The sequence below is a fragment of the Leuresthes tenuis genome, unplaced genomic scaffold (assembly GCF_036924035.1).
Source record: "Leuresthes tenuis unplaced genomic scaffold, fLeuTen1.0.hap1 SCAF_5, whole genome shotgun sequence".
NCBI classification, from domain to species: Eukaryota; Metazoa; Chordata; class Actinopteri; order Atheriniformes; family Atherinopsidae; genus Leuresthes; species Leuresthes tenuis.
This window is the reverse complement of record NW_027325359.1, coordinates 18,500,322-18,527,872: the sequence shown is the minus strand read 5'-3', so window position 1 is coordinate 18,527,872 and position 27,551 is coordinate 18,500,322. Positions and strand designations below refer to the sequence as shown.

General features: G+C 39.5%; 2 protein-coding genes across 7 annotated transcripts in view; both read left to right on the top strand.

The window, feature by feature from the left end:
* Positions 1-17,832, top strand: part of LOC140307486 (alpha-1,3-mannosyl-glycoprotein 4-beta-N-acetylglucosaminyltransferase C-like) — a 208,815-nt gene extending 190,983 nt beyond the window's left edge. For both annotated transcript variants that reach the window (XM_072386401.1, XM_072386402.1), the window contains 3 exons: positions 16,010-16,152; positions 16,250-16,397; positions 16,511-17,832. In XM_072386401.1, the coding sequence (XP_072242502.1) occupies positions 16,024-16,152; positions 16,250-16,397; positions 16,511-17,679 (1,446 nt within the window). In that variant the 5' untranslated portion in view covers positions 16,010-16,023 and the 3' untranslated portion in view covers positions 17,680-17,832. The remainder of the gene's footprint in view (positions 1-16,009; positions 16,153-16,249; positions 16,398-16,510) is intronic.
* A 3,649-nt stretch (positions 17,833-21,481) lies between these two features.
* Positions 21,482-27,165, top strand: rnf141 (ring finger protein 141). 5 transcript variants are annotated; one of them, XM_072386394.1, is made up of 6 exons: positions 21,482-21,566; positions 22,669-22,872; positions 23,396-23,504; positions 23,960-24,141; positions 24,371-24,478; positions 24,570-27,165. In XM_072386394.1, exons 2-6 carry the CDS (start codon positions 22,736-22,738, stop codon positions 24,718-24,720), a joined length of 687 nt encoding a protein of 228 aa, XP_072242495.1. In that variant the 5' UTR covers positions 21,482-21,566; positions 22,669-22,735; the 3' UTR covers positions 24,721-27,165. The 5 variants fall into 5 exon arrangements, with proteins under 5 accessions (XP_072242495.1, XP_072242497.1, XP_072242496.1 ...); XM_072386396.1 differs by having other exon boundaries at positions 21,489-21,603; XM_072386395.1 differs by having other exon boundaries at positions 21,549-21,629.
* The last annotated feature ends 386 nt before the right edge of the window (positions 27,166-27,551 follow it).

Below are 27,551 nucleotides of genomic sequence, written 5' to 3'. Positions count from 1 at the left end.
TCATTGGCCTCTGCAACCACCAGCTAACAAAATGCAAAAAAATTGTGTTTGATGTGACATGAAAGGCTTTAGAATGAAAAATGTTTTGAAATTTATTTAAAAGACTGTTAGTCAGGCAGCTAACAGCTAACAGTAAGATAACCAGTCCTCTTTTGCCCGGACATGTCCTCTTTTTGAGAGCTAAAAATTGTGTCTGCCTTCAAAACCGTCCAGGTTTTTGCTTAATCTCAGCCTCAAATATGCTTACATTCGATTTGCGTTGTGTTTTACTCCCCATACACTCGCTCTCCTCATAGCCCTACTACAGTATAGATTGAGGGGAAGTGAGCAGTTTATGACTATAGAGCAGTGTTTCTCAATCCTGGTCCTGAAGGCACCCCACCCTGCATGTTTTCCATGTTTCCCTGCTCCAGCACACCTGATTCAAATGAATGGGTCGTCCTCAGCCTTCTGCAGAGCTTAAAGACCTGACCCATTCATTTGAATCAGGTGTGCTGGAGCAGGGAACATGCAGGGCGGGGTACCTTGAGGACCAGGATTGAGAAATACTGCTATAGAGAATAACCATCATTTGTCGATCGCCTGCTCTCTTCAAACATTCCATTGGTCAGCAGTATGATGAGCGCCAATGACTGCCCTCAGCACAAGTTTCTCAGTTTAAATAAGCACATGACACCAACATCTGCAGCTAGAAAATGCTGAAAAGCAAATGTAGATTCACGGACGAACTACAGAAAAAAAAGTTTTCACCTCACTCGTGATGCATTGGAAGCTCAGTGCATGACATGCAAATTTATTTATTTTCTTATTTTAATCTGCGACAATATAAAGACATAGGATCTATTTTTTTATACATCAACACTTGGCCAAAAGTTATCTTCTTGGAGGACTTTAAATCACCACACTAATATTATTTCTAAAAAAGTATTTACAGCAAAGGTGATACATCAAATTCAACCCCCAGTCTGCTGTGAGATTATCTCCCTGTGCTGACAACCAAACATGTATCATGGCGCATGAATACTTGCTGCAGGTCTTGCAGTTGCGCTTGTTCCCATGCATTTTTAATCGTGTCTGACCTTCTTGTCCAACAGCAGGAAGAGAGGGTAACTCCTGGAGTCTGAGAAACTCGTTGCCCCCCTCTCCATCCCACACCACCTTGATGAATAAGTAAAGACATTGAACCAGGCACAGATGCAGTCAGTAAAATTCTCTGCCGATGGCAAGAGGATTTGCTTTCTTCTGGCAGAAATGCTGTTTACTCGCTGTTGATTCAACAGCTCGCTTTCTGTGAACTCTATTAACATTTTCCTTTTAGTCTGGATTCATGCGTCAACTTTAATTCAGGTCAGGAGATTGCAATTCAGTACCTCAGTCACACTTGTAGCAACTCCTATTAAAGTGTAAGTAAAAAAAATCTTTTCTTTGGCCTTGACATGTTGTATGTAATTTCCCACATTGAAAAAATTAGAATCAGCTCACAGGTGTAGCATTGTTTATTATGTTGCCATGGAGATGGGAGTGTCTAAAGAAGTCTCAAAATAAATTCTTATGTAACTTAGCTTCTGCCGGAAGTGTAAATCAGTCTTTCCAAATTACTTTCAGTCAACACAGAAGCTGTAAGAACAGTTGCTAGCAGCAAGTTCATGTTTGCTGATAAAAAATACATTTTTATTAGTTATTTATGTTCTTACAGTCTATTAGATTTTTTTTGTTGTTTCTATCAACTGAGAATAAAGTCACTGACAACACATCGCTTTCAATTGTTGAAAAAATGTAAAGGGTTTTTGTTTTGTCATGACATAGTTGACACCATTGTTAGTGATCCAACCATAAAATCTGTCTAATGCGTTTCATATATTTCCCATATAATTTTCCCATATAAAGAGAGATTAATCAAATCATGGTGCCAACCAGCCTATTTTTTTTTTTCAAAACTGGTAATATCTCTACCAAAGTGTCTTCTGACTTTAGTTTGAAAGCAAAAACCTTGGACAACCACAGTTAAGTTTGTTTGAAAGATGGACAGTCTGTGTGAGCAGGCACAGGAGCACAGGATATACTAAAAAGTCATTTGGTTCTTAGCAGGTCTTAAGAAAAAAACAACCTCAGATGAGCAACAAAAAATGGTATATTCCATTGAGTCATTATCTACTGAACAAAAATTTAGCCAAAATGTTGATGCAATCAGATGCAGAGTGTGAAAAAATAAGTACATCATTTTAATTGATAGCTCATAGAACCACCAAAAGCAGCTCAAACTTCAAGTAAGCATTTTCTATATGAGGTTGTAGGACTTTCACATCATTGTGGAGTCATTTTTGCCCATTCTCCTCTACAGCGTTACTTCAGTTCATTAAGGTTTCCGGGCATTCGTTTATGCATAGCTCTCTTAAGGTCCCACCACAGCAGTTCAGTCAAGTTGAAGTCTGGACTTTCTTGTCTTTCCACAGGACATTGACCAAAAAGTCTTCTCGTTTGTTAGATGTGACTCTAAGGCATGCTGCCATGATCTTTTTAGAGAGAAGAGGCTTTCACCTGCAACCCTTCCAAACGAGCCATATTTGTTCAGTCTTTTTCTTATTGAACTGTCATGAACTCTAACATTTAACATTCTAACTGAGGCCTGTAGAGTCTGAGATGTAGCTCTTGTGTTTTTTGCAAGACAAAGCTAGGCAACTGTCTTGAATGTTTTCCACTTGTGAATAATCTTTCTCTCTGTAGAATGATGGACTCCAGATTGTTTCGAAATGCCCTTATAACCCTTCTTGACTGATAGGCAGAAACAGTTTCTTCTGTAAGATCGTTGCTGATGTCTTTCCTCCTTGGCGTTGTGTTAAGACATACCTGAATGCTCCAGATGAGACCAGACCAAAATTTCTATTTTTATAGAGGCGTAATATGTCATGTGTTGTTGTTTATCTGAGGTTAAATTCACCCTTATTTTAAGACCAGATAATTTTATCAATACCATCTGAATTCCCTTGTGGTTCTAAAGTAACACCTTTGTTTTTTTGTTTAGTTAAATTTCGGTTAGGCTAAGGCCCTAAAACTTCTTTGTTGGAGTTGGGGAAAAGAACATGATTTGGGTTTAAAAAGGTCCTTTCACAATGCTAACCCTGCACATTGAAAAATTATGCTAAAAGGCACTCAGTGCATAACAATGTGACATCAGTGGGCTCTAACTTCCGCTCTGTGAAAAGGTGGGAGCAATTCCAGATCACCACAGCACCAACATTCTCCATTAAATATCAAGAGACAAAGCCAAAGAAGTGTCACTCAGTGCTGTGAATATTTATCACCCTCTAACAAGCAAAGTGAAATATAGTAGAAAAACCTTGTTTCAGTAGAATTTCTGAAAAACTTTGACTGCAAAGCAGCAGAAAATATTCCCCCGGAACACTTTATCAGAAGCTGTCCTATCAAAAGCTCTCCAGCCACACCCAAATACTTCAGCACGCACTTGAACACACAGCAGCTCGGCACCGTCCATGTGGGTTCATGCGCTGCCTGGATGTCAACAAGAAAATGAACAACAGTGTTTACCAAATGGCTTTGTTGTTCAACACACAGGCTTATTAAAATGGCATCTCATTACAGGCACCGAGGCACCATTTTATAAGAGATTAATTGCATTTTTTGAAAGCACTTTCTCTTCATTATCATTCTGTGTTGCATATGGATTAGTTGCGACTGTAACAGCTTTACATATTCAGATTACTGGATAGAAAATCTGAAAAAAACATTTTGTGGTGTGGCTGCGTTGGTGTGCATTCGGACTCTTTTCAATTTCAAATTGCAATAGTTGTGAAAGCAGGCTCCAGGTGTTTCCTGTTCAAATAATATAATGTCCAACAGGTGGTGCGTTCTCAATGTTGGCCCTCTCATACTTTCCTTTGCCAGCTGTCACTAAGATTTATGGTGTGTTCAGACTGTGCACAGAGGGAACTGCGGAAGAGCCATGATTACATATTAAGCCAGTGCATGGATGTGGATAAATGCATTTTTAAGTTTCTCCGGATGCTTTGTCAAGACAGTCTATCAGCATTTTTCTATGTAACCTGGAGCAAGAATCTGTAAACGATTTGATGAATCCATAAGTAATGAGAAAATGTGTCCTGTGTGTTTTATTGGTATTCAACTTGGCTAGACATGACTGCATTTAGGCATTTTTGAGGATTGTTATTGCAGGTCAGAAGAAGCTTTCTCACTCGTCGATGGCAGAAATAAATGTTGCTGCAGTGTGTGGTATCTGTAGGGCAAATATTAGCTTGTTGCAAAATACTGCAAAAACACTCCAGTGGCCGAGATCATGTGAGAAATGCAAGGCGAACAATTGTTTTGCATTTTATCTGAACACATCATTAGAAATTCAAGTTATTCTGCTCTCTCACTGAAATGTTGGTTGAAGAGCTGAGAATCACATCTGATTGTTGATTTTCTGGAAGGAGCACTTGAGAAAATGAAGGAATCTTTATGCGTATCCTGCAAGAAGCACAAGATTCAGTCAGTTCAAATTCTGGGCTTCATTCATTTAACTGGGTTGAAGGCGATGACAAAAGACCTGAGCTGAGGTTTGTAGTGGGGGGAGGGGTCCCATCGTCGGTCTTGAAACCATGTTTGTTGCATTATGTCAACACAATTTTGACTTTTAACACAACAGTTGTATTAATCTTGACTATGCTGGCCATGTGTTTGTCAGTGTAGCAATGGCAACAATGAAATGTAAGCAGCCATTTGAATGAAAACCACGGTCTATTCCTACATGCCTATCAGTTTGTAAACGCATTTATATGACACCAGAAAAAATCAGCCATTGTGTTAGTTGGACCAAAACTGGACTTTTGAAATGCAAGTAAACATGCTAATCCAACCGAATTTGTACAAAATCAAGCTTCTCAAAATTGAACTAACTCATGTAATACAGTAAGGGGTTTGAATCGCTTCTCAGTGTAGACACTCAACGAGGCTCAAAGGGCCTCTCAGCACGTGCTCCAAAAGTTCCATCTTTTTGCGTTATTTTGTAAAAACAAAAAGATGTAAGTGTTTAATAATAAAGCTGAATTCCCAATGAATCTGCACTTGTTCTTTTTGTTTGTTTTTGTTTCTTTTGTTGGACGGCTGAACATGTCAGAAATTGTGACTGAAATCAGCCCTACGTGTAAATCCGCATTTCCGGGCTCTGCTCTTATAAAATCCTGATTTTATAATTGCAGCATCATCTGACAAAATCATCATTCAAGTAGCTCAACAACGTCTGTGTAGGGAATTCAGCTATGCTTCGCTGTGATGATCTCCCATAGAGAGAGTTAGAAGTGAGAGAATGTCTTAAGCATTAATTCACACAGTCCTCAGCATTGCAGTGTTGAACATACTTCAGTCAATGAATAGATTCTCCTCCCACACATATATACATGTCCCTCTGGAAGGCAGTGGCTACAGATGCACTTTGGTTTGTGTTTAATTTAGAGGATGTTATTAGAGCACTTATCAAATCATCTCAATTGAAAAACTAATTAACCTGACAAGCCCAAATGAGCACTGATCTCTCTTCCAGAATGGTTGGCGTAATTTTTAACTTTCCATCATCATCATTAGCGGTGAGGATGAACTGAAAACAGGCAACGAAAATAGGTGTTGCAATTGGATTAATGCTCAAATAAGGTGAAATTCTGTGCACACAACAACTCCAATACTGACTAACAATGAAAAGTGTTGCGAGATCTCAACAAAATCACTGTAAAACAATTTAAAAAAAGTAAGACACAAAGTAACTTGATTACAAAAAAACAAATCATTTAAAAAGTACATCTATATACATATATATATATAATGTCCAACCTCTCTTTCATCTCCATGTTTGCCCTTCACCGGATGGGACTCCATCTAAACTTCACTGCATGGAAGACAGTGATGGGGTAATCATCACTGACCATTTTTGCATCTTGTTTGCCTAAAACATTCAAAATCACAGATAGAAGAATAAAAAATATTAGCGTTAGTACATGTAAAATATATCCTCAGACCTTACAATTTCAGAAAGTAAGTGAATTTTATGTTTTTAATGGTAATGTTTGATTTATTTTTCTGCCTCTGCTCTCAAACCTCTCAAACAATGTCAACAGAAGGGCAAACAAATAACACTTATCACTTACAAGACAAAAAATGATTCCAACCAGAGTTTAGGTGAAACGGAGATTATTTTCTCATATATAAGTCGCCTTTATTAAAAGTGTCTGTTAAATGTTAAATAATAAACAGAATCCAATCATTTCCTGATCTCATAAACCAACGTTTTATTCACAATAGAGCATCAAAACACATCAAATGTTGAAAGTGAGACATTTTGCTATTTCATGAAAAATATTAAATCTTGAATTTAATGGCAGTAACACATCTAAAAAAGTTGGGACATGGTAATGTTTACCACTGTATACGACAATCTTTAAACATCTGGGGATTGAGGTGACGAGTTGCTGGACTGTTGGGAGATCGTTTTCAAGTGATGAAAGGTCTGGACAGCAGACATAGAAGTTCACATAGAAGTCTTTTTCTTTGCATGATAGAGTTTAAACGTGCATTTATAGATGGCACGGTGAACTGTGTTCACAGAAGAAGATTTCTGGAAGTGTTCCTGAGCCCATGTAATGATTTCCATGACAGATTTGTGCCTGCTTTTAATGCAGTGCTGTTGTCTGCTGTAGAGGTGGCAGTGCCCCGCTCTACCAAAACAGCCAACAAGCCAGGCAGTCCACTTCTGCGAGATTAACTCAGAATCAGTCTGATTTACATTTCAGAGGCGGTTTTGTTTTGGTTTTATTGTTGATCAGAGCGGAAACGCTGTGAAAACACCAGAGACCAGGATTTATTGCTTTGTTTTCACGGCTTTTGTGTCCCAATCTGAGCTTTGTGTCGTCACTGACTCTGGAAATTAATGTGAGTTTGAATGCTGTGTTTACAAACAGGAACAACTATTCAAGACGTACAATTTAAGTTAAAAGATTTGATGATCCCCGACCGACGGATTGACGGTATAGAAAATGGATGGATGGATGGATTTGATGAGCCATTTGATATTAAACCTGAGATTACTGAGACAGAAGGTGTAGATAAAATGCTGGAACAAAGCAGGAATGTACAGAGCTGCAAGCTCCACCTAAAAGCTTCGGGGTCATCTCAAAAGCACTACTTCCCTATCAGGGCCCTTTTTGTGGCTTAGATTTCTCACCTTGAACTCTTTTAAGACACCCTGGTTTTTGCTGTCAAAGCCGAGGAAAGCACCTCCTAAAAGACCCTGGTTCCTGGAAAAGGTCCCTGCTGTGGAAATGCAGTTTTCGTGATGTATGCCAATAATTGTGTCTGGGATGTATTTTGTGTTTGTGCTTTGTTCATGACTGTATAGAGGCTCATTTTTTTGTTGTTGTTGTTTAATTGTTGTTGTTGTTCAATCATATTCTGATTGACGTAAAAAAAGAATTTGTCATTTCTATTGATTTCTGAAGATATTGCACTCATAATTCAGTGGCAGTAGCAGACCAGCATCACATGCAGAGGAAAAACCATTTGAACTGGAGTCAGGAGAAAAAAAACTAATGGAAAACTGCAAATTCAGGACTTTTCTTACATCTGAAGTGTTGATGTGGAAAAGCTGCAAAACATAACAGAATCTGGCAATCGTTTATGTGTCATGAAAATTTTAAAACTGATTTTTATTGAAATTCTCTTAACTGTGGGACTGAGCAGTTATAAATATATACGTGTGGAGCATTTTTTAGCTGTTTTTGTTCAAGGTCCAACTATATGATGGCTCAAATATGGAAATGTACTGATTTTACACATCAAAGTCTGTTTACAGGTCTTGCACTGGGGGTGAGGTGTGAGAAAGAAAAATCAGTGGGTTGAGAGTCATATAGTTGGAGAAGTGAGTTGATCAGACTGTAGGCTGCACTTCTCCTCTGCCTCGGGCTACCAGAAAGCACAATGTGTGGAATAATAAAGACAGTTTTTCTAGTTCTGCTGTATCGATTTTTTAATTTTTTTTATCTAAAGGGTATGTTGCAGGTCAGACTGAGGAGCAATGCTTAATCAATGTGAAATGCTTCTACGTCTCAAATCTAATCAGCTTTTCACTACATCACTCTGTTCTTATCCAAATCTTTGTTTTTCTGTTACTAATAACAATGTATTGCCTCTTTGAGCCGCTTTGCTTCAACTCAAACCATCTGTAAGATTTACTGTTGGTGTTATATCAGTCGCAGAAACCTATTCAGATATAAAATAATCAGATCGCTGTAATATGTTATCACAGTTGCTGCAACGAGCTGCACAGTATTCGAGATTAAAGAAGGCTTTAATCCCCAAGCAGATATAATTCTCTACTTCTGAGGCTTGGCACTTGTGCTCAGCGGGCCTGCTGTACATGTAAATTGCATCTTGAGTGTATTTACCTTTCAGGTCAAAGACGAACATGAAAGGCTTTTGCGGTCCCAGTGGTGGTGACTGTAATGAGGATGGCCTCTCCTCAGCAGTCAGGGCTTTGACTCACATTTACCTCTTTGCCCGAGGCCCGTCAAGGTACTGGATGGAGAATAATTGCAGGATATAGTCAGAGACACACATCGTGTGTTAGATTATACTCAAAGGCTGTATGAAGTTCATAAACTTTAGTGGATTTCAAAAAAGCTATTAGCAACCCTTGGCACAGATTCCTGAGCACATCTCAGTGCTGCGATGATCTGCTCTGAAACAGAAGTGAAACAGCCTCACTGCAGATGCAGCGCCATCATCATTGTTCAGTCTGCTGTGGACTTTGAACTCTCAAGAAATTTGAAGGAACACTGAGTCTGTCTGCTTTATTCATTCAAGGTGACACACAGAGAAGACCTTCTATTTCAGGCTGTATATATACGACTGGAAGATGAAACAGCAGCTTCATGGATTAAAACAAAATGTAGAAGAGAAGCAGGTGGCTGTACGAGCACAACTGCACAGTGAACGTGAATACAGTTTTTAATCAATAATCAGCAAGTATTGCTCGCTAAAAGTAAATGTATATAACTCTGAAGCAGTAAATTTCCTTTTTGGTCATTATATTGAAACTTGATACTGAGGTTGACTTCTTTTTACAACAACACTAAACTCATCCTGTACGTGATAACGCCATCCATCCATCCACCCATCCACCCATCCATTTTCTATGTCCAATTAGTCCAGCGGTCGCGTCGCGAGGGGCTGGAGCCAATCCCAGCGGTCCTGTATGTGATAAATGATTATGAAATTCTTCTCTAATTATAAAGTAGTGCAATGAGTGACACAGATTTACTGAACTCATGTTCTAATGTTATTGTAAAAGTAAAAAACAAATATGGATTGGAATACACGCGTTATCATCGGACCGGAGCCTGAAAGCATCTTAAGCTCATATGCGTGACTCATTTTTGTTTTCCGTGTAACTGCTACTTTAGAAATACAAAAAATGAGAACATTTGCATTCAGATATATAGCCCGTACTGGAATGATCATCTGTGAGCTACTCTTTGGTGATCATGTACAGGGATTGCTGTGTTATGTGGCTATGGCTCTTTCTATTTTGTGTCTCAAGCCCCTTTCACACATGCACTTCTTTCCATTAATCTGGTGGCAACTGGACGTAATGATGTCATGCATTAGTTACCTTCTTGGTGCTTTTCTGTAGCATTTTGATATGGCGATCTGACCTGACTGGACCTAATAAGATATATATATCACTTCTAACACAAGAAAAAGTGGGTTAATCTAATATAAAATCAGCTGTTTGGACGAATCCAACAGGTCATGATATTGAACAAATAACGCTGTTTAAACCTTCCTCTGCCTTGATTTTATCTACAGTAATTCTAGCTTTGTGTTACACCATTTACATAATTTTTATGTTGATAGGAAGCTTAAACATGTAGGAAAGTGATTGCTTCCTTACGCCATATCTTAGTTCCACACAGTCACTGCATGCTGGGTACGCTGATATGAAATGTTAAGGCAATATGACATGTTGTTGGCAGAAAACTGAAAGACTGCAATATGAAGAGGTTAACGCCATCACCTACGCACTCATGGTCCAATCTCATGTGAATCTGAATATCACACGCTCTTTGTGGCTTTTTCCATCATTTTCGCAAGCATGTCTGAATGAGGAGTGAAGAACATTAACACAAAAGTGGCAAAAGTGTGAATGAGTGAACATCGTTGCTTTGATTTAATGCTACGTATCTCATGTATGGAGAGGGTTTTAGTTTCCAGGTATATGTTGAGCCTGCCTCCCACTTGGAGTAGAATCAACCTGTTATCTTAGTTGTATTTGAGAGGTGTGAGAGGAGGTGAGTGTGCGTTTGCAGAGGCATGCAATAAGCTGTAATTGCACAACAGGAAAGAGAAAGCCTGAAATAAAAATGAGAAAGAAGGTATGGAAGCCTCAGTGGGCTAAGCTGTTAGTATTCAGTACTGCTCTTTTATATTCAGTTTTATTCGAAAACGCAGAATGCATGTCTTTGCAGAGCCTTTGCATGTCATTACCTATGCCAAATCATCCAAATTCAATGAGTATTTAATGTGAGCTGACTGTCATACATACGGTATACATCTCTGTGGAGTTTCTCAGCACTCTGTCTCTGTTGCAACAAGTATCCTATCCATCATTTTCGGTCCAAATTTATTCAGGGAATGGTTTTGCTGAGCAGCCAGATCCTGCTTCAGCGTATCATACAGTTACACATATTCCCACATATGGGCCTCCCAGTAACATCACTCTCCTACTGGTGAAGATGTTGCTGGTACTGATGCAAATGGAGATTAAGTGTCTTGCCGAGAGGGAACCTTGATGGGCGTTGTTTTTTGTTTTTGCAGGCACACTTCTTTTATGGTTAAGTTTTTAAATCCTCAACCCTTCAGCTTGTCTCCTAAATTTGACTCAATTTGCAGTCTCTGCATTTTACAAATTGAGTTTTTTTTAAAGGCTGTCAGTTCTCACTTTAGAATGGATCACTAATATTTAGTGACAGGGACAGAAAAAAATAGGAAGTCATAAAGAGTATTTGAAAATGTGGACATTAACGTGATGAGCAGTCTGTTGAAATCCACAGAGAGTCAATTCATGGTTACCTCACCTCTTCACCCATTCATGTATTTTCTATATCCACTCAATCCAATTCCATGCTGCGGGGGTTTTAGAGCCTATCACGGCTGCCACTGGGCGTGAGGCAGGGTACACCGTAGACTGGTCTCCACTCCATCACAGGGCATCTCTTCAGCCTAAGTTTCAAAAACCAAAAGATAGAAAAAAAAGGTTTTCCCAGAGAAAGCAGCCTTCCTGGAAACAGCACAAACTAACATGAAATATGTATGGCTCAAAATGTGAAGTCTCTGCAGCAGGTGATTAAAACTTCCCATCAGCAAAATAAATTAAATGTCTGCCATCATGATGCTCACCACAGCCACAGCCTGTTTACCCGTCTGCTGTGTGGCAAGAGATACAGAAGGATCCACTGCTGTGCAGCTGAGCATTTTATTTCCTCCGGCTATGAGACTACCGGATTCATCCACAACACTCTATCATGAAAACTTGTTTATTTCTCATTATTTATTCATTTATGCTGTGTGTATTTATGCGGACGTGCATACACTTTTCTCTTCTCATTTGTTGATTCCGAGCCATTAACACGCATGTCCCGCCAGTTATCAGACATCCCGCTGGAATAAAAACCTGGCCTGAGCAGGAGATGGAAGCCAGTGATATCAAGACAAAAAAGCCTCTCACTATGCATGCAGGGTTTCACCCCAAGTCCAACACTCTGATCAGAAGGAAGGAGGCCAGAGGCTAGCGAGCAGTAAAGCTACTATCCAGGACAAAATAACAAAGCTTGTCATATAGAAGTGGCTGAAAAGTGTACAGGAACATATGTGTTGAACATCTTGTGTAGAGATCAAAACTCCACTCCAAAGGTGGTGGAGAATGACAGAGCTAAGATCATGTGAGACCTTTAGATATAGACTCATTTAATAGTGATAGCTAACCAACAGTCCATTGTTGAATCAAAATTGGAGTATTCAGAGCAGACCAAAGAGCAGCTGTCATCCTGTGTGGCTTCCATCAATCAAAGATGAAATCCATTTACTTATGTTAAACACAAGAGGGGATAGTCGTATATCATACAAAATTATGGAACAAACACACAGGATGGAAAAACGTGCACTAAACTTCACTTTCGTTTACGCTTTAGATTTAATACTGTTCGATTGAGGCAATTAAACCCTATAATTACTTTGAGGCACTGAACACTACTTATTGCTTGCCTTGAGCTAGATCCACAAGCATGGATGCAACTCCACGTGAAATACATTATTTTCAATTAATACATTTACATTACAGTAGAAATTTAATGAATTATTGTGTATTCTGACCGTGACTAAACTTTTAAAATACATGTAAACATTTTAGTTTGGCCATAATAATATATAATCAAACTTATCAAAGCAGGACTAACACACCAAGATAATGCAACTGGGAGTCGATTTACTGCATTTATGCGCTCAACTGGACTCCAACTCACCTTGGAGTTTTATTTCCCGTCCAGTAGACAGAAGAAAAAGAAGCTAGTAGCAACATAGAATAACCACGAGGAATAACGTGCCTTTAAATTCAATTAAGAAACCAGCAAAGCGTAATTTTCTATCAGTATAGCCAAACTCTCCAATAAAGCTGCCCCTTTTCAGTTTCTTCAGTCAAACAGCTCTCATTGTTGCACTGAGGTTGTACTGCAATGTAAAGTCCTTTACAAATAAAATGCATTGTTATTACAGCTAAATGCATCAGAAACTGATTAAAAAGCAGCCCGTTAAGACTATGTGTCAACTCACGGTCACTTAAAGCACTTACAACGATCGCTCTGCCCTAATAAAATCCTGATTTTATAACTGCAGCATCTTCTGGGAAAATCACCATTCAAATAACTTGAAGACGTGCAGTGAACTCAGCTATATGGACATGAATAATAATCTGGTTTGAAGCACCAAAATAACAAATATTTTCTTATGTGCAGCACAGCGTGGCAGTTTCGAACATACTTCTGTCAATAACTTTATTCCCCTCTTGTGCATGTATACTGGGACAAAGTTGTGTCAACTGGCCAAGTCAAACTGTAACCACAGCTCTAATTAACCCTGCATGTGAATGTACTGGAGTGTTGTGTTCATCTGCAGCTGTAGATTGTGCTTGTTTTAAGCATTCAACACAGCTTAATTAGTCATTTTAAAATGTTCATCCAGAAGATTTACCATAAAATCAGGACTGTCAAGCAACTGCAAGCCTTGAGTAGCGTTGCAATTTGCCGTTTACAGTTGATGTTATAAAACAAAACTCTAGTAGGCAGGGCAAATCAGTTCTCATCTCTGTTCAGGTGAGGCTGTTGTTCATGTGCAGTACTGAAGAGAAGCCCGCCTGGGACATTTTATGGTTTTAAATGAAGGAGCTCATTGGTATTCCCTTCTATCTGTTATAATTTTAGCACCTCTAATCTGAAATGACTTCAGTTGTTGAAATTAGCTTGCCGGGCATACAGGCTGATAATTTGCTGACAAAAACTAAATAAATAGTCAAAGAAACACTACGGCGAGCATTTAAAACTAAAAAATGGTGCTTATACATTCACAAACGTACCTTAATTTCCATATTAATGTACGTGACTTATTGGAAGTTTATTTGTTGTTTAGTTTCAGTGACAGAAAGCAAACAAAAATCTCATTTCTCGGCAGGATTCTGTCCCTCAGAAAAAGCAGGCGGCCATTATCGTGCCTTGTTAGATATTCCTTTCTCATCTCAATATCTGATTTCACAGGCTGCTGTCTCAGATAATGGTGTGCAAGTGTGTGCGTATGTGTGGGAGGGGGGGTTGCGGACTTTCATAATATTTACTTGTGACAGCTGTCATTGTCTTTCCACTTACTCTGCGTCACTCAGGTGCCACCCTGGAGCCTTTTCATGACAGAGGCACAAAATGGCTTACTTTTCGGCCTAAAATGGAAGTTGAGAGGTAGATAACAGAATTAATAATAGGTTGTTAGTTTAGTCAGCAGGCCAGCAACAGGTCTTTGCTGAAATTGTCCGTGCCACCGGGGAACTTACGACTTCTCACATCGAAGACTGCGTTTACGTGTTGTACAACATCAGAATAAGGGACGGTGTCATGGGATCAGTGTTTTGCTTTTGGATGGGATGCCAAATAGAAAAGATAGTGCAAAGGATAATGTTTTTTTTAAGATAAGAGTTCCAAAACTGTGAGCAAATGTTAGAGCAGACGGTGCTAAGAGCATTTGTTTTCTATATAGAGAAAATAATTTGGCCTTTATGACTGCTACACACAAACAGAACAGATGACTGACGTCTCCCCTTGTGAGCGGATAGATTAACAGCCAAAAATTATCCATTACCAGTGGTCATTTTGTTTAATCCACTGATAAACGTTAAAATCAGCCTGCTGCATCAGTCTCTGCTGTTGGCCGCATCTGTCATGTTGAGCAGCTCATCAGAACCCAATTAAAGATGAAGATCAGTCCATCTTTGTGACTGCGACATCAGTATTGCAACTGATTATTATTTTGATTAAAGCTGCACTAGTCAATATTCTGATGTATCAAATCCAAGTGTAATTAGAAAAGAGCTGCCTCGAAGAATAGAAATAAAAGACTGACTGTTACTGTGCAGTTCCCTCGAACAAGTGTTCTTAAGCTAAGGTGCTGGGTTTCCATTGCCATTTACGTGTATAAAAACAAAAATGAAAGGCAAAAAGTACAAATGGCACATGATCTCCATTAATGTGCAACAAGTTTATGTGTTCGCTTAAGGGGGATTTTGCCTGTTTTAAAGATTTGATGTGCTTTAGGGGGAATGGGAAATATCTTTACAAATCTCGTCGGAGCTGGGAAAGATTAAAATTATGTGAATCACCAGCTGTTCCTGGTCTGACCCGGCAAAAAACCTCACATGACTGACAGGTGTCTTCCCAGAAATTATATATTATGTGAGCTCTTCGATAAAAAGAAATTCCTGAAGAATAGCCCCTATTCTCCTGTTATATATGCTCCATTCTCCTCTTGTGGATGTCCGTTGCACTTATTGTTTTTTCCTTTCTTGAAGTTTATTTCGGACAGCTACTTATTTTACTGAAATACAACTATAAGCAATGTACCCTATACTATCACCTTCTGGTGACACAATGTGCCAAATATTCACATTAAAGCCAGGATTGGATTCACATTTATTTTTCCAGCTTTTAAAAAGATTGCTTCAAATTTGGTTTGCTGTCTTGGCTTGGTTTGTGGTCAAAGAATAGAAAAATTAGAAAACCAGGTCCAATGGGACCTGAAAAAAAAAACTAAAAACTGATTTCTGACAAAAATTGTTTTCCACCCCTCTGTGAGATGGACTAAAAGAAAGTACAATGGTGAAAGAGGTGATTGAGTTTCACCCCTGATATACTTTCAGAATTCAGCAATGTGCAAAAAAATTTGTTATTGCTATATTCATAGTTGTTGTTATTTCCGTTTCTGCCTCCTTTGACCACAAAAATCTGCTCTGGATACCATGTTTTGATTTCTAAAAGAAAAAGAAAAAGACTTACAAAAGAGTTGAATTTGTCATTGAATGTCTTGTTTGCTTTTAATTGACTGACTGCCATCATTTCAGCATTTTCAGGAGTCTTTGTTTCAGAGCTGCATAACTTGCTCTGTCAGCTGGTACACTCTGTGCCAGTCCGCTCAGTGCGGGAATTTAATCACATCTTATTATTACAGCAGATGATGGGAGGCAGACGTCTGCTGTTGACAGAAGCCTGCTGCCAATCCTTTGTAAAAATGACATAACCCCAGTGCTCACTGGGGTTGACATAAAAAAATTCCCTTAGCTATGCTAAGCCATTAAAGGCTTACACAAAAAAATTTCTTTTGATAATAAAAACCTCTGCTCCTCTGTAATTTCGTGCAGTTGGGGACGGGATCATGAGGCTACTGTGGAAGTCGGTGGACAAGATGAGGTGCTTCAGGAAGCGATCCATGCTCCCAGTCTTTGCTTTCCTTGTCACCTTTCTGCTCTTTTTCAACCTTTACATGGATGATGGATATGTGTTGGTAAGCTTCTTATCTTTAAAAACTTGACACCAAGCGATCTTATTGGTGCTGAATATTGATGTTGTTTTTATTTTTGTTATGTTATTTTTAAATTTAGGAGGCTGAAAAAAGACAACTGGGAGAGACGCTGATGCATCCTTCAAACTCTGAGAGATATGTTCACACCTTTAGAGACTTGTCCAATTTCTCTGGGAGTATCAATGTGACATACCGCTACCTTGCTGGAATTCCTTTGCCACGCAAAAGTAGGTATTCATACCCATCCAGAAATCATTTATTAATAGTTTATACCTCTTAAAACAAGACATACATTAGAATTATTATACTGAAAAGTGACTGAAGTGACTTCTTTTGACAGAGTATCTCACAATTGGCTTGGCATCTGTCAAGAGGAAAAAAGGCAACTACCTGCTGGAGACAATCAAATCCATCTTTGATCAGTCCAGTTACGAGGAACTGAAAGAGATTGTGGTTGTGGTCCATCTGGCAGACTTTGACCTGGTCTGGTGTGAGAACCTGGTCCAGGAAATAACCAGAAAGTTTGCTCACCACATCATAGCTGGACGCCTCCTGGTCATCCAGACCCCTGAGGAGTACTATCCATCTCTTGACGGGTTGAAAAGGAACTACAACGACCCAGAGGACCGGGTCCGTTTCCGCTCTAAGCAGAATGTGGACTACGCTTTCCTCCTTAACTTCTGCACGAACCTGTCACACTTCTACATGATGCTGGAGGACGATGTGCGCTGCTCCAGGAACTTCCTGACCGCGCTGAAGAAGGTGATCACATCCAGAGAAGGTTCCTACTGGGTGATGCTGGAGTTCTCTAAGCTGGGTTACATTGGGAAGCTGTACCACTCCAGAGACCTGCCACGTCTGGCTCATTTTCTCCTCATGTTCTACCAGGAAATGCCCTGCGACTGGCTCCTCATCCACTTCAGGGGGCTGCTGGCCCAGAAAGACGTGATCCGCTTCAAACCTTCGCTGTTCCAGCACATGGGCTACTACTCCTCCTATAAAGGAGCAGAGAACAAGCTGAAGGATGATGATTTTGAGGAAGACTCCATAGACATTCCTGACAACCCCCCTGCCAGCCTTTACACAAACATCAATGTCTTTGAAAACTACGACGCCACCAAGGCTTACAGCAGTATCGTTGACGAGTATTTTTGGGGGAAACCTCCATGCACTGGAGACTTCTTCATCATAATCTTTAACAGATCAACAAAAATAAGCAGAATTAAAATTGTGACAGGCACGGAGGACAGACAGAATGACATTCTTCACCATGGAGCTCTGGAAGTAGGCCAGAAGTCTGTGGAGACTAAGCAGGGAAGACAGTGTACATCTTACATCACATTAGGGGAGTTCAAAGTTGGGAACATTGAGGTTTATAATGTGGACCGCAAGATCAGCTTTGACATAGAGTGTGTAAGAATAGTTGTCACAGCCAGTCAAAAAGAGTGGCTTATCATAAGAACTGTTAGTCTATGGACCACACAACCTGTTAGTCAGTTTAAAAAGTAAAAGATTAAGTTTTTGAATGATTTTCTTTACATCTTAATTTGATGCAATGCATTCATTTTGGACTTTTGCTGTTAAGTGAATTCAAATCAATCCATATTTTCTTGGGTTGTTAAGAGACCTGCTGTAAGTTTTCATCGTGATTTATTCGGATAATAATGTGTACGTGGAACCTTTATACTTCTGTTAATTTTCTGAAAGTCTGTTTATAAAAACATTTATGCTTGGCTGGTCTCTCCTTTTTTTCTGTTCCATTTAAGTGTAGCAAACGTGCTGCTCTGATATTTCTGTCCTGGTTTCAGACTTTCTGAATCAATGCCAGTAGCTGGAATAAAACATTTTATGAGACATTTTTCAGAAGTCATAAACCCAGATTAAATGACTGAATAGCAGAACGGACTTAATGATTTCAGATAGATTTGATGTTGCTTTGAATAGCTGTTTCTGACATCTAACATCACTCAAAAAGAAAATGTCAGGTTAAATATGATTGACTCATTAGACTAACTGTGTAGTGGACTGTGAAGGTACTTAAGTTGCTGTTGTGGAGTAGTCAGAACATGCTGGAAAACATCCTAATTACCTAAAAACTGTTGTGGGATCTCAGTTCCACGAGTGTACCTTTCAAAAGATAAAGTTCCTCTCTTTTTTAATCATAACAACAAGGCATACCTTTCGTGAATCAAGTGAGACAAATTTAGCAACTTTTGAAGGAGACTTTGTCTCTTACAAATAAAAACTCATTAAAACACATCTACTGAGTTATGTATGTGCAAAGTAAGCTTTAATCAGTCATTTAAAATTTTTTTGTTAGGTGTCCTTTGCTGCCATCTGCTGGTAAATCAAGAAACTGCCATAGAAACTATTGTTTTATTGATGATCCACTCAACCAAAGGGGTTTACTTGTAATTTAGAAAACGCACATTGTTGGATTGATTGTTTAACCAAACCCCTTTAGAGATTATTTAATTGACTGAAAAAATGCACCCATCTTTTTTCTAAATCCCTCGCATACATTAATTCCCATTTTCTGAAGTACTTGTACTCCAGTTGATAACTTCATAATACAAATCCCTTTCTCACAGCAGACACTTTACAACAAAAAGCACTAATAAATGCTAATGTGTAATAATTAAGCATACGATCATATATATACTTATATATCGTATTATTAATTGCTCACAAATTCATATCCAATAAAAGCTTTAGCTTTGCTTACGGCACTCATTTGGTGTGGCATTGTTTCGATAAGCTTCTGCAATGTCACAAGATTTATTTCCGTCCAGTGTTGCATTCATTTTTCACCAAGATCTTGCAGTGATGATGGGAGAGTCGGACCACTGTGCAAAGCCTTCTCCAGCACATCCCAAAGATTCTCAGTGGGGTTAAGGTCTGGACTCTGTGGGGGCAAATCCATGTGTGAAAATTATGTCTCATGCTCCCTGAACCACTCTTTCACAATTTGAGCCTGATGAATCCTGGCACTGTCATCTTGGAATATGCCCATGCCATCAGGGAAGAAAAAAATCCATTGATGGAATAATCTGGTCATTCAGTATGTTCAGGTGGTCAGCTGATCTAATTATTTGGGCTCATAATGTTGCTGATTCTAGACCTGGCCAACTGCAGCAACCCCAGATCATAGCACTACACCCCCACAGGCTTGTACGGTAGGCATCAGGTATGATGGAGGCATCACTTCATCTGCCTCTCTTCTTATTTCGCATTGTGCGTATTGAAATGCTCTTACTTTCACTATCAAACAAAGCCCTGAGTTATACTGTTGTTTGATTTCACCAAAAGTTTAAGTTATCGCCGATCACGATCAGTGAGGATTTTTTTCCGACCACATTTCTCCCTTTAAGATGATGGTCCCCCTCTATCCTTCCAGTTTTTAATAATGCGTTGGACAGTTCTTAACTCAATTTTAGTAGTTTCTGCAATCTCCTTAGATGTTTTCTCTGCTTGATGCATGCCAATGATTTGACCCTTCTCAAACAGACTAATATCTTTTCCACGACCACGGCATGTGTCTTTCGACATGGTTGTTTAAGAAATGAGAAGCTACTCATTGCATCAGTTGAGGTTAAATAACTTGTTGCCAGCTGAAAGCTAATCGCCCATGCAGTAATTGTGCAATAGGAGGCTCTTAGCTATTTGCTTAGTTAAATCCAGGTGGCGACTTTTGTTTTTGGCCAGGCAGCGTATATATATATATACATATATATACACACATATATATATATATGCATGTATATACACACCTTGGTGAGTTGCTCATGCAAAAGCACCTAAGCATTGTTGCAGTCCAAGCATAACTCTTCAAACTTCATGTGAATGTGAGTGAAGAATGAGAATCTGCGAAGAACGAGTCCCTCCTCTAGTGAGATCGAGTTACAGGAGTCCTTTGTTATGCAGTCTCATCTCTGCATGACTCCCATTTATGTGTTGTGATCACCAATAAATAACAGATGGATTGGCCACTGACAGAGCCAAACCTAAACTGAGTATTGAGGTGAGAGAGAAGACCAAAGTTAATCCCACTTCTCTAACCTTGTTACAAAGATGCTTCATCAGGCTCGATCAGAAGTTAATGATGAGTTGAACCTCATCCTGTGCACATCCTCAACCTCATTTCCGGCTGTCATTTTCATGGACTTTTCCTCATACATAAGTTCATACAGGTTTCAGCGTCTCTTCTTGTCAGAAATGTGCTCTTTTTTTTATTAATTTTATTCTACCTGCATTATCTTTATTCATGTGACCTATTCTGCTCTCCAGTCTTCCAGTCTGAGCAGCTCCCTCATCTTATTTTTCTCCTTGTCAAGTTCTCAACCGCTTTTTGCTTTTTCTACCACCTATTACCTCCCTGACCTCCTGCTGTCACATGTAATCGTACTCACTCTCCCATCAGCTTTCCTCCACAATCTAAAAAAGATGGGATGGCAGACCAAACCAAAAATAGATCAATAAATAGATAAATACACATTCAATACTCTTTCTTAAGACAATCAACACAATGTTTCTTAGGAAGATTAATCTATGTGCTATATAAATATGTTTCACGGATAATGCTTTCATTACATAATACTGCCAGCTGTTTGTATGATGTGTTTAAGCATATATGTAAAACTTTTTAAGATTTATGATTTTCTTAAAACTAACTGAATTGACGAAATTAGACGATGATGACCCTGTGATGGACTGGCAATCTGTCCAGGGTGTACCCCGCCTTCATGATGGATGGATGGATGGATGGATGGATGGATGGATGGATGGCTGGCTGGCTGGCTGGCTGGATGGATGGATGGACGGACTATGGTGTTTGCAGTAATCCAGTGTCATAAATGACACAATTCACAAAACATCTGTGAAATTAATAGTCTTTCCAGCCATTTTGACCTTATTTCATTAAATCAACATACATAGGCCTATGTGGTCTTTTTAGCTTATTTTGAATTACAAGAGACCTGATGCAGTCTGTCTAGATATGTGTTGAGTTTTTGAGGCAGGTTAGAATGCTCTTGCTTTTATTCAGCCTGCAAATACTGTTTGGAACACACAGTCCTGTTTCTAATTTCAGTATTACAGAAAATAATCAATTCAGCAACTCAACATAAATGTCAGATAATATAATTGAGTTTGGGCAAACAAAACAAGTCAAATGAGTAACTTAGAGTACTACAAGGCAATCGAACACACAATTTATTTGTTTTATTTTGCTTTGATAAAAGAAAGGGGGAAAGACGAGTGACGTAGAATAACATGCGACTTGCGATAGAGCCGTGACGTAATTAAGTTACGCCTCTACGTTGTGTCAACAGCAACGGAAGCTAACAGCGAAGCTACGAGTGAAGTTTGGAACTCCAACGTCGGGTCTGACAAGTGTGGTGAGAGAGCATCTGTTTGTCACGGTCTTAACAGATGGTGATTTGCAGCTGATTTTGCGGAGGGTTGGTCTTTTTCGCTCTTTGCTTGTTGGTTCATTTGCAGGGAAAACTGAACTGCTTCTTGGTAGCAAAGCGCTTCTCAGGAGCTCTGTGAAACCATCGTACTCTAACTTATGTTCGTTGGTAGAGGGTGTTTGTTGTTATAAACGTATAACTAAGGTGCTTCAAGGCATCGTCGTCACAGCATTTCACTCCTCGCAGTGTTGGAGAAAAAAGCTTGACGTATGCTTAGTTAGCTCTGGTGGACTTTATTACATAATGCTAATTTAGCTAATACAGGTAAGCCGTAGTTTCTGTTTGTAAAGTAAGCATTTGCTTGGTTATCTTATGCATAAGTACAAATGTATGAGTAGGTATTTTATGGAATATTGATGTTATCCTTGTTTACTACGTCTATGCTATATGTGCAGCTACAGAAAGTATTTGTTGATTTTATAGAGATTGGTTTAAAACGTGTTCAGGTCTACTTGATCTTTTGAAATACAACTGTCCATGTGTCATTTTTGCTGCCCATAATTGTTTATTTTATGAGTTTTCCCCTCTTTGATTTAACATAAATGCTAACTAAAGTCAGTGAACGAATTATTCTTATTTTTATGTTCTTAAACTTTAAACTAGCTGTGACTGATAATCGTCAACACAGGATTTTAGTAGATACAATCTGTCTACTACATAGATATTAGTAGATAGATTATTTAGTGGATACGTTCGTGATTTAGACCTGTTTAGAGGACAAAGAAATAGAGGCTGGTTCAAACTAGAGACTTTATTGAGCATCACATCAGCTGCAACCTTAACCAACGTGTTTATGTTCTCACCCATGACTGAGGCAACTCAGCGGTCATTGCTACATCTTGTACTCTGCCTTCATGTTGATGGCAACCACCCAGCTGTAAAGATTAGTAGCAGGGCGCAGTGTTAGTTTGCTTTTTTGTCTTAACAAAATCTGGATGCACCACAAACAAACCTCCTAAATGTGAACAACATCGGTAACATCAGTTGGTAACGGTCAGGACTAACTTAACCGATCGTTTCCCTCCAGGCTCTGCAGAACTGAATGAGGTGCTGCCCTCTGCCTCTGCTGCTTTGTAAGTGCTGCTGCCACCAGGATGGGCCAGCAGATCTCAGGTCAGGCGGTGATGAACCATCTGCCTGAGAAGCTGGTGAAACATGCCGGGCTGGTACGTGACAGTGGCTACCTGACCTACGAAGAGTTTCTGGCAAGAGTGGCTGAACTTAACGACGTGTAAGTCACAGTCTGTCAAGGGCGGATATCGGTTTAAAACATAGAAAGCTTTGTCGTGACAGAACTCGGATTTTGGCTGATATCTATGTGGAATACATAGATTCCTGTGACTATCTTAATGATATTCCCCCGGCATTAGGTACTGCTTTGCCAATTTAATGTTATCTTTCTAGCTCTCACAGATAAGAACTAGAAGACAGGATGTTGTGGAGGAAGGGAGCTAGAGTCACACTTGGGGACATGAAATAACACCATATTAGTCAAGAAGTTTGGGTTTCTTCAAACTTTCTTACGAAACTGTTAAACTGTAAACTGTTAAAAAACAAATTGCGCAGAGAGTGATGTAATTGGTGACAGATCGGTGGAAGTAACTGAAATAAATTTGCATAGATATTCAAACTGAACATACAGCTTGGAAAAATTAGAAGTTGTTGTGTGCACACTGTGTGCTGTTAAGTGCTGCAGCAAACCACACTAAGGACAACACAGAATGAGAGCTGAACTTACCCTCTTATCTTCTCAGGACGGCCAAGCTAGCTGCTGGACAGCAGAAGCACCTGCTGTTTGAAGTGCAGCCAGGATCCGATGCCACTGCCCTGTGGAAGGTGGCTGTCAGGATCGTCTGCACCAAGGTGAGACCAAACAAACCCAGAGCATCTGTCAAGAGCAGCACATCTTTCATTTATGCAAATGCAACTGTACAAGTTGTTGTGTGGGATTTCACAAGGAGATGAGGGTAAAATAATGGCCATGGTCGAGCTGAGCAATTTAACTTATTGCTCTGGGTGGGATTTTAAACTTTGCTGTGAACTAGAATGTTTAGCTGTTAAAACAGAGACCTCTTTCCATTTTCTTTTTTTTTTTTTTTGTAGTTCAGTAACAGTTTACAAAATGTAAAGAAATGACAAGGCATACAGTTGGATTAAAATCGCTGACCTGCGGCCTTTAATAGCAGCTGTCAGTCATCTGCCTGAATTAAATGAAAACCTCATAACCCATCATCGGTTTTTGCTAAGTTTGGAATTGAGGCCACGTGTGTCCATACACGCTGTGCGCTGAACCAAGTGTGCCTTGTGTGTCCGCTCAGATCAACAAGGAGAGTGGCATTGTGGAAGCTTCCAGGATCATGAACCTGTACCAGTTCATCCAGTTGTACCGTGACATCACCAGCCAGGCCGCCGAGGTGCTGTCTGCAGAGGGCGCCACTGAGGGCCCGTCGGCACAGCTCCCCTCCACAGACTCCTGCCAGGCCAGCATGTGGATGGGGAGGTCAGTGCACTGGAAGTGGTCCTTGGAGTGAATTCCTTTGCATAGACTGGGCAGAGGGGTGGTTGATGTGATCATTTCTAGATTTGAATACATATTTATTGACGAAGGGATATCTTTCTCCCTCAAATCCTTTTAAAAGTGATATTCCATGCTTAAGAAAAAGTAGTACCTTACTTTCTAGAAAACAATCGGAAGCCGAACCCTTTTCTGCGTTTGTCTCTCTATGTAGAGTGAAACAACTGACTGATGAGGAGGAGTGCTGTATCTGCATGGACGGAAAGGCCGACCTCATCCTGCCCTGTGCACACAGCTTCTGTCAGAAATGCATTGATAAATGGTAAGACCACAGTAAGTGAGTAAACTTTAGTTTGAAGGTTTTAGATGCACGCTAAACGTTGATTACTGCGCAAACGTTTGTGTTTCTGCAGGAGTGGGCAGAGCCAAAACTGTCCAATATGTCGTCTGCAAGTGACCGCTGCCAACGAATCGTGGGTAATGTCCGATATCCCCACAGAGCAAGACATAGCCGGCTACATCCTCAACTTGGCTGACGAGGCAGGCCACCCACATAGGCCTTAATGTACAGCACACTGAGCCAAGTAGATAGCAAGGGAATTCAACTCAGACTTTACATGCTGAAACACAAGAAGTCACTTTCACAGAGAAGAATTCTATATATTTTTGTCCATAAAAGGCAAAGTGCAGGAGAAACCAGCAGGGTTCTCTTCTAATGTTCTCAAAGACAGACAGTGTATATGAATCCCTGTATCTTTTAAGTCCTAAAAATCCCATGATGCTTCTAGCAATCCATGTATTGTAGATGTGGTGTCTTTTGGGAACATTGTGTGACATGTTGTCTTGAGTAAGAATCTTGTGCTTGTACGCTATAATCAATTGTAATTATTTGATTTAATACGCAGCGCACCCAAACGTTCAGCTCCTGCAGACGTTACCCAGCGTGGGAGAGGAAAACTTGGATTGGGTTTATTGTAGCACTTTATTAAGTAAATCCCAACACTAACTAACGTTGCCTTTCATTCATTTAAATGGGATGAAACCAGATGAAGAAAAAAAGAGGTGCACTAAGTGAGCATCTAGTATTCAGAGGGTTTGATAAGTTTAACTCTTTTTCTTAGAACCTATATTAATAATGTGACTCGTTGTCGACATTCTGGCCAGAGTTTAACTTCATGAGTTATGCCACTATTTTTATGTGAGTTAGCGTAGCACTTAAACTGAGAACAGAGAGAAAAGCTTAGCCTTGCACTTTCCAGTGTTAATACATTAGCCTGTCAGAATCCCCACTAAGACTCACTAGTTATCATATCGTTAGATGCCAATTGCAATGCACGGTAGCTACATGGAGTCTTTGCCCATCTCCTTGCAGCATCTGAGAGAGTCAGTCTCATAAAGCAAACAAACACATTTTCCAAAAATATTTCCAAAACGTTTCCTTCCAGGGAATCTGAGTAAGTCTCGGGCACCAAACGCATTCCTGTTTCGTGCCCATTTCGGAAGAAGCGACGAAGCCAAATTTGTTTTTCCACTTATGCGGCTATTGTGTCGTCCGTGCACTGTAACCCTGCTTGTTTATACCCAACATGACATGCCGTGTGAGCGCTGTTATGTGAAGCTGTCTTAAGATGATTTTTTGATGCAGATCATTGCCCGACTGTGACCCATTTACTTTTGATTGGACTGAACAGTTTTTCATGGTTTTAACAGTTGGGCTCGTTGTGGTGTCTTCTTTGCTGATCTCATGTAGCCCTTGTTTGTCATTTAAGATTTTCTCTTGTTTTTACTTGAACTATCATTCTTTTAACATTATACACAATTCTGTTAGAATTTTTCAGTCAGATTGCTGTTGAAATATTATACTTTGCACCAGCAAAACAGCCATTCTTGTCCTTGCTTTCACGCCTGTATCTAAAACTAACTGGTTTAACAAGTGAAGCACCCTTTCCTTAAAACCTGCTGTTTTGCAGGATTATAGCTATGTTGTATTTAAACCACAAAGAGGCTTTTTATCTCGAATGAGTATTTCTGCTCTGTTATTTATGAGGAGTTTATCCGAGCTCAAGTATTTCACAAAATGTGAATAAGAGTTAACATTAACTTTCATTTGTGATATATTTCTATCTTTGAAATCAAAGGCTCTTATTTAAGGTTGTACTGATCTGACTTGCTAATTCAGCGCTGGGCTGTAACGAGTCAGTTTCTCCTTTTGATCGCATTCACGTTATAACCAGCTTTTCCACGTCTGAAACTGTAGCTGTACGTTGATTCTGTGATGTAGTGTTAACTTTTCAGTTTTTGCTCATCTTTTGATATAATCGTCTTTTATCCTGTTCTCTCTAATAGACAATAAACCAGTACTGTAATGCAATCGGAAGGAATTTTTGGTTGTCATTGCTGAAAACAATGCACAGCTTTTTCTTCTTGTTTTTTTTTGGGGTGGAATTACTACAAATCTCTCACACTAATCTGTGCACATCGGTGAGAGACACTTTTCAGCAAGATCAGCGAACGCTGATCATTGCTGTTGCATGACTGCATGGGCCATTCAAACACAACTTGCTATACTTGTGAAGCATCTGGTTCCGTAAACACACTTATTCTGTTTTTTCTTTCTATTCTGATTTATTGTTTTTTTTTACTGTACATGCACTGAACGCTCAAACCGCTGTGTCATGCGATGTTGCAGCCTTCAGGCGGTAGCATTAACCTGTAATTCTGCTGATGGAAGTCCCATCCTTATCAGAGGCAATGCTGGACTGAAAGAGGCGCAATAAAATTGGAAGCCTTTCTTACTGTATGATCCCTGATAAAGATGTTCTCCATCTTTGCACTTTATGACTCGGTGTTCTAATGGGCTGAAGGTTTACACAAGTCTGCTTCCTTGCTGGTATAATTGTTAACTTCTATAACCAGGCGGTTTGTTTATATTACACACTTAGCACAGATCACGTTTCTATCCGCTGTCATCAGAAAAAAACTTATGCAATAAAAACTTTAATGTTGTAACGTGTCCATGATTTTACATTGAAATGATGAGCTGAAATGATTTGTAGGTTTGTTTCATGCGCCGCGTCAGACGAGCAATATGTCATTGCATTTTACAGCACATCTGCAGTAAGTCAACCATCCTCACTGTGAATAAAACAAAGAGTCTTGGAGGAACCAGTTAAAATCGTGTCCGATGAAGTATTTTTTTCATTTATTGGGAATTTTTCTTTATTAGCCCAAGGGGGTTCAGATGAAAGCGCCGATTTGTTCCTCGTTCACTGGGGAACCTTTAAAGCAACATGCATGGCAGCAGAACTCTCCTCCAAGTGAAACGGAGTCATCCTTAATACATCTGTGCACTTGCTGTAATAATATGCCATAACATACGCTGTGAAAACAAACTT

Bases quoted from the DNA above. Each gene is read 5' to 3' on its own strand.
- rnf141 (XM_072386394.1), top strand. From the start codon at position 22,736: ATGGGCCAGCAGATCTCAGGTCAGGCGGTGATGAACCATCTGCCTGAG. The intron at 22,873-23,395 runs GTAAGTCACAGT...TTATCTTCTCAG, and splicing joins GTGGCTGAACTTAACGACGT to GACGGCCAAGCTAGCTGCTG. The intron at 23,505-23,959 runs GTGAGACCAAAC...GTGTCCGCTCAG, and splicing joins TCAGGATCGTCTGCACCAAG to ATCAACAAGGAGAGTGGCAT.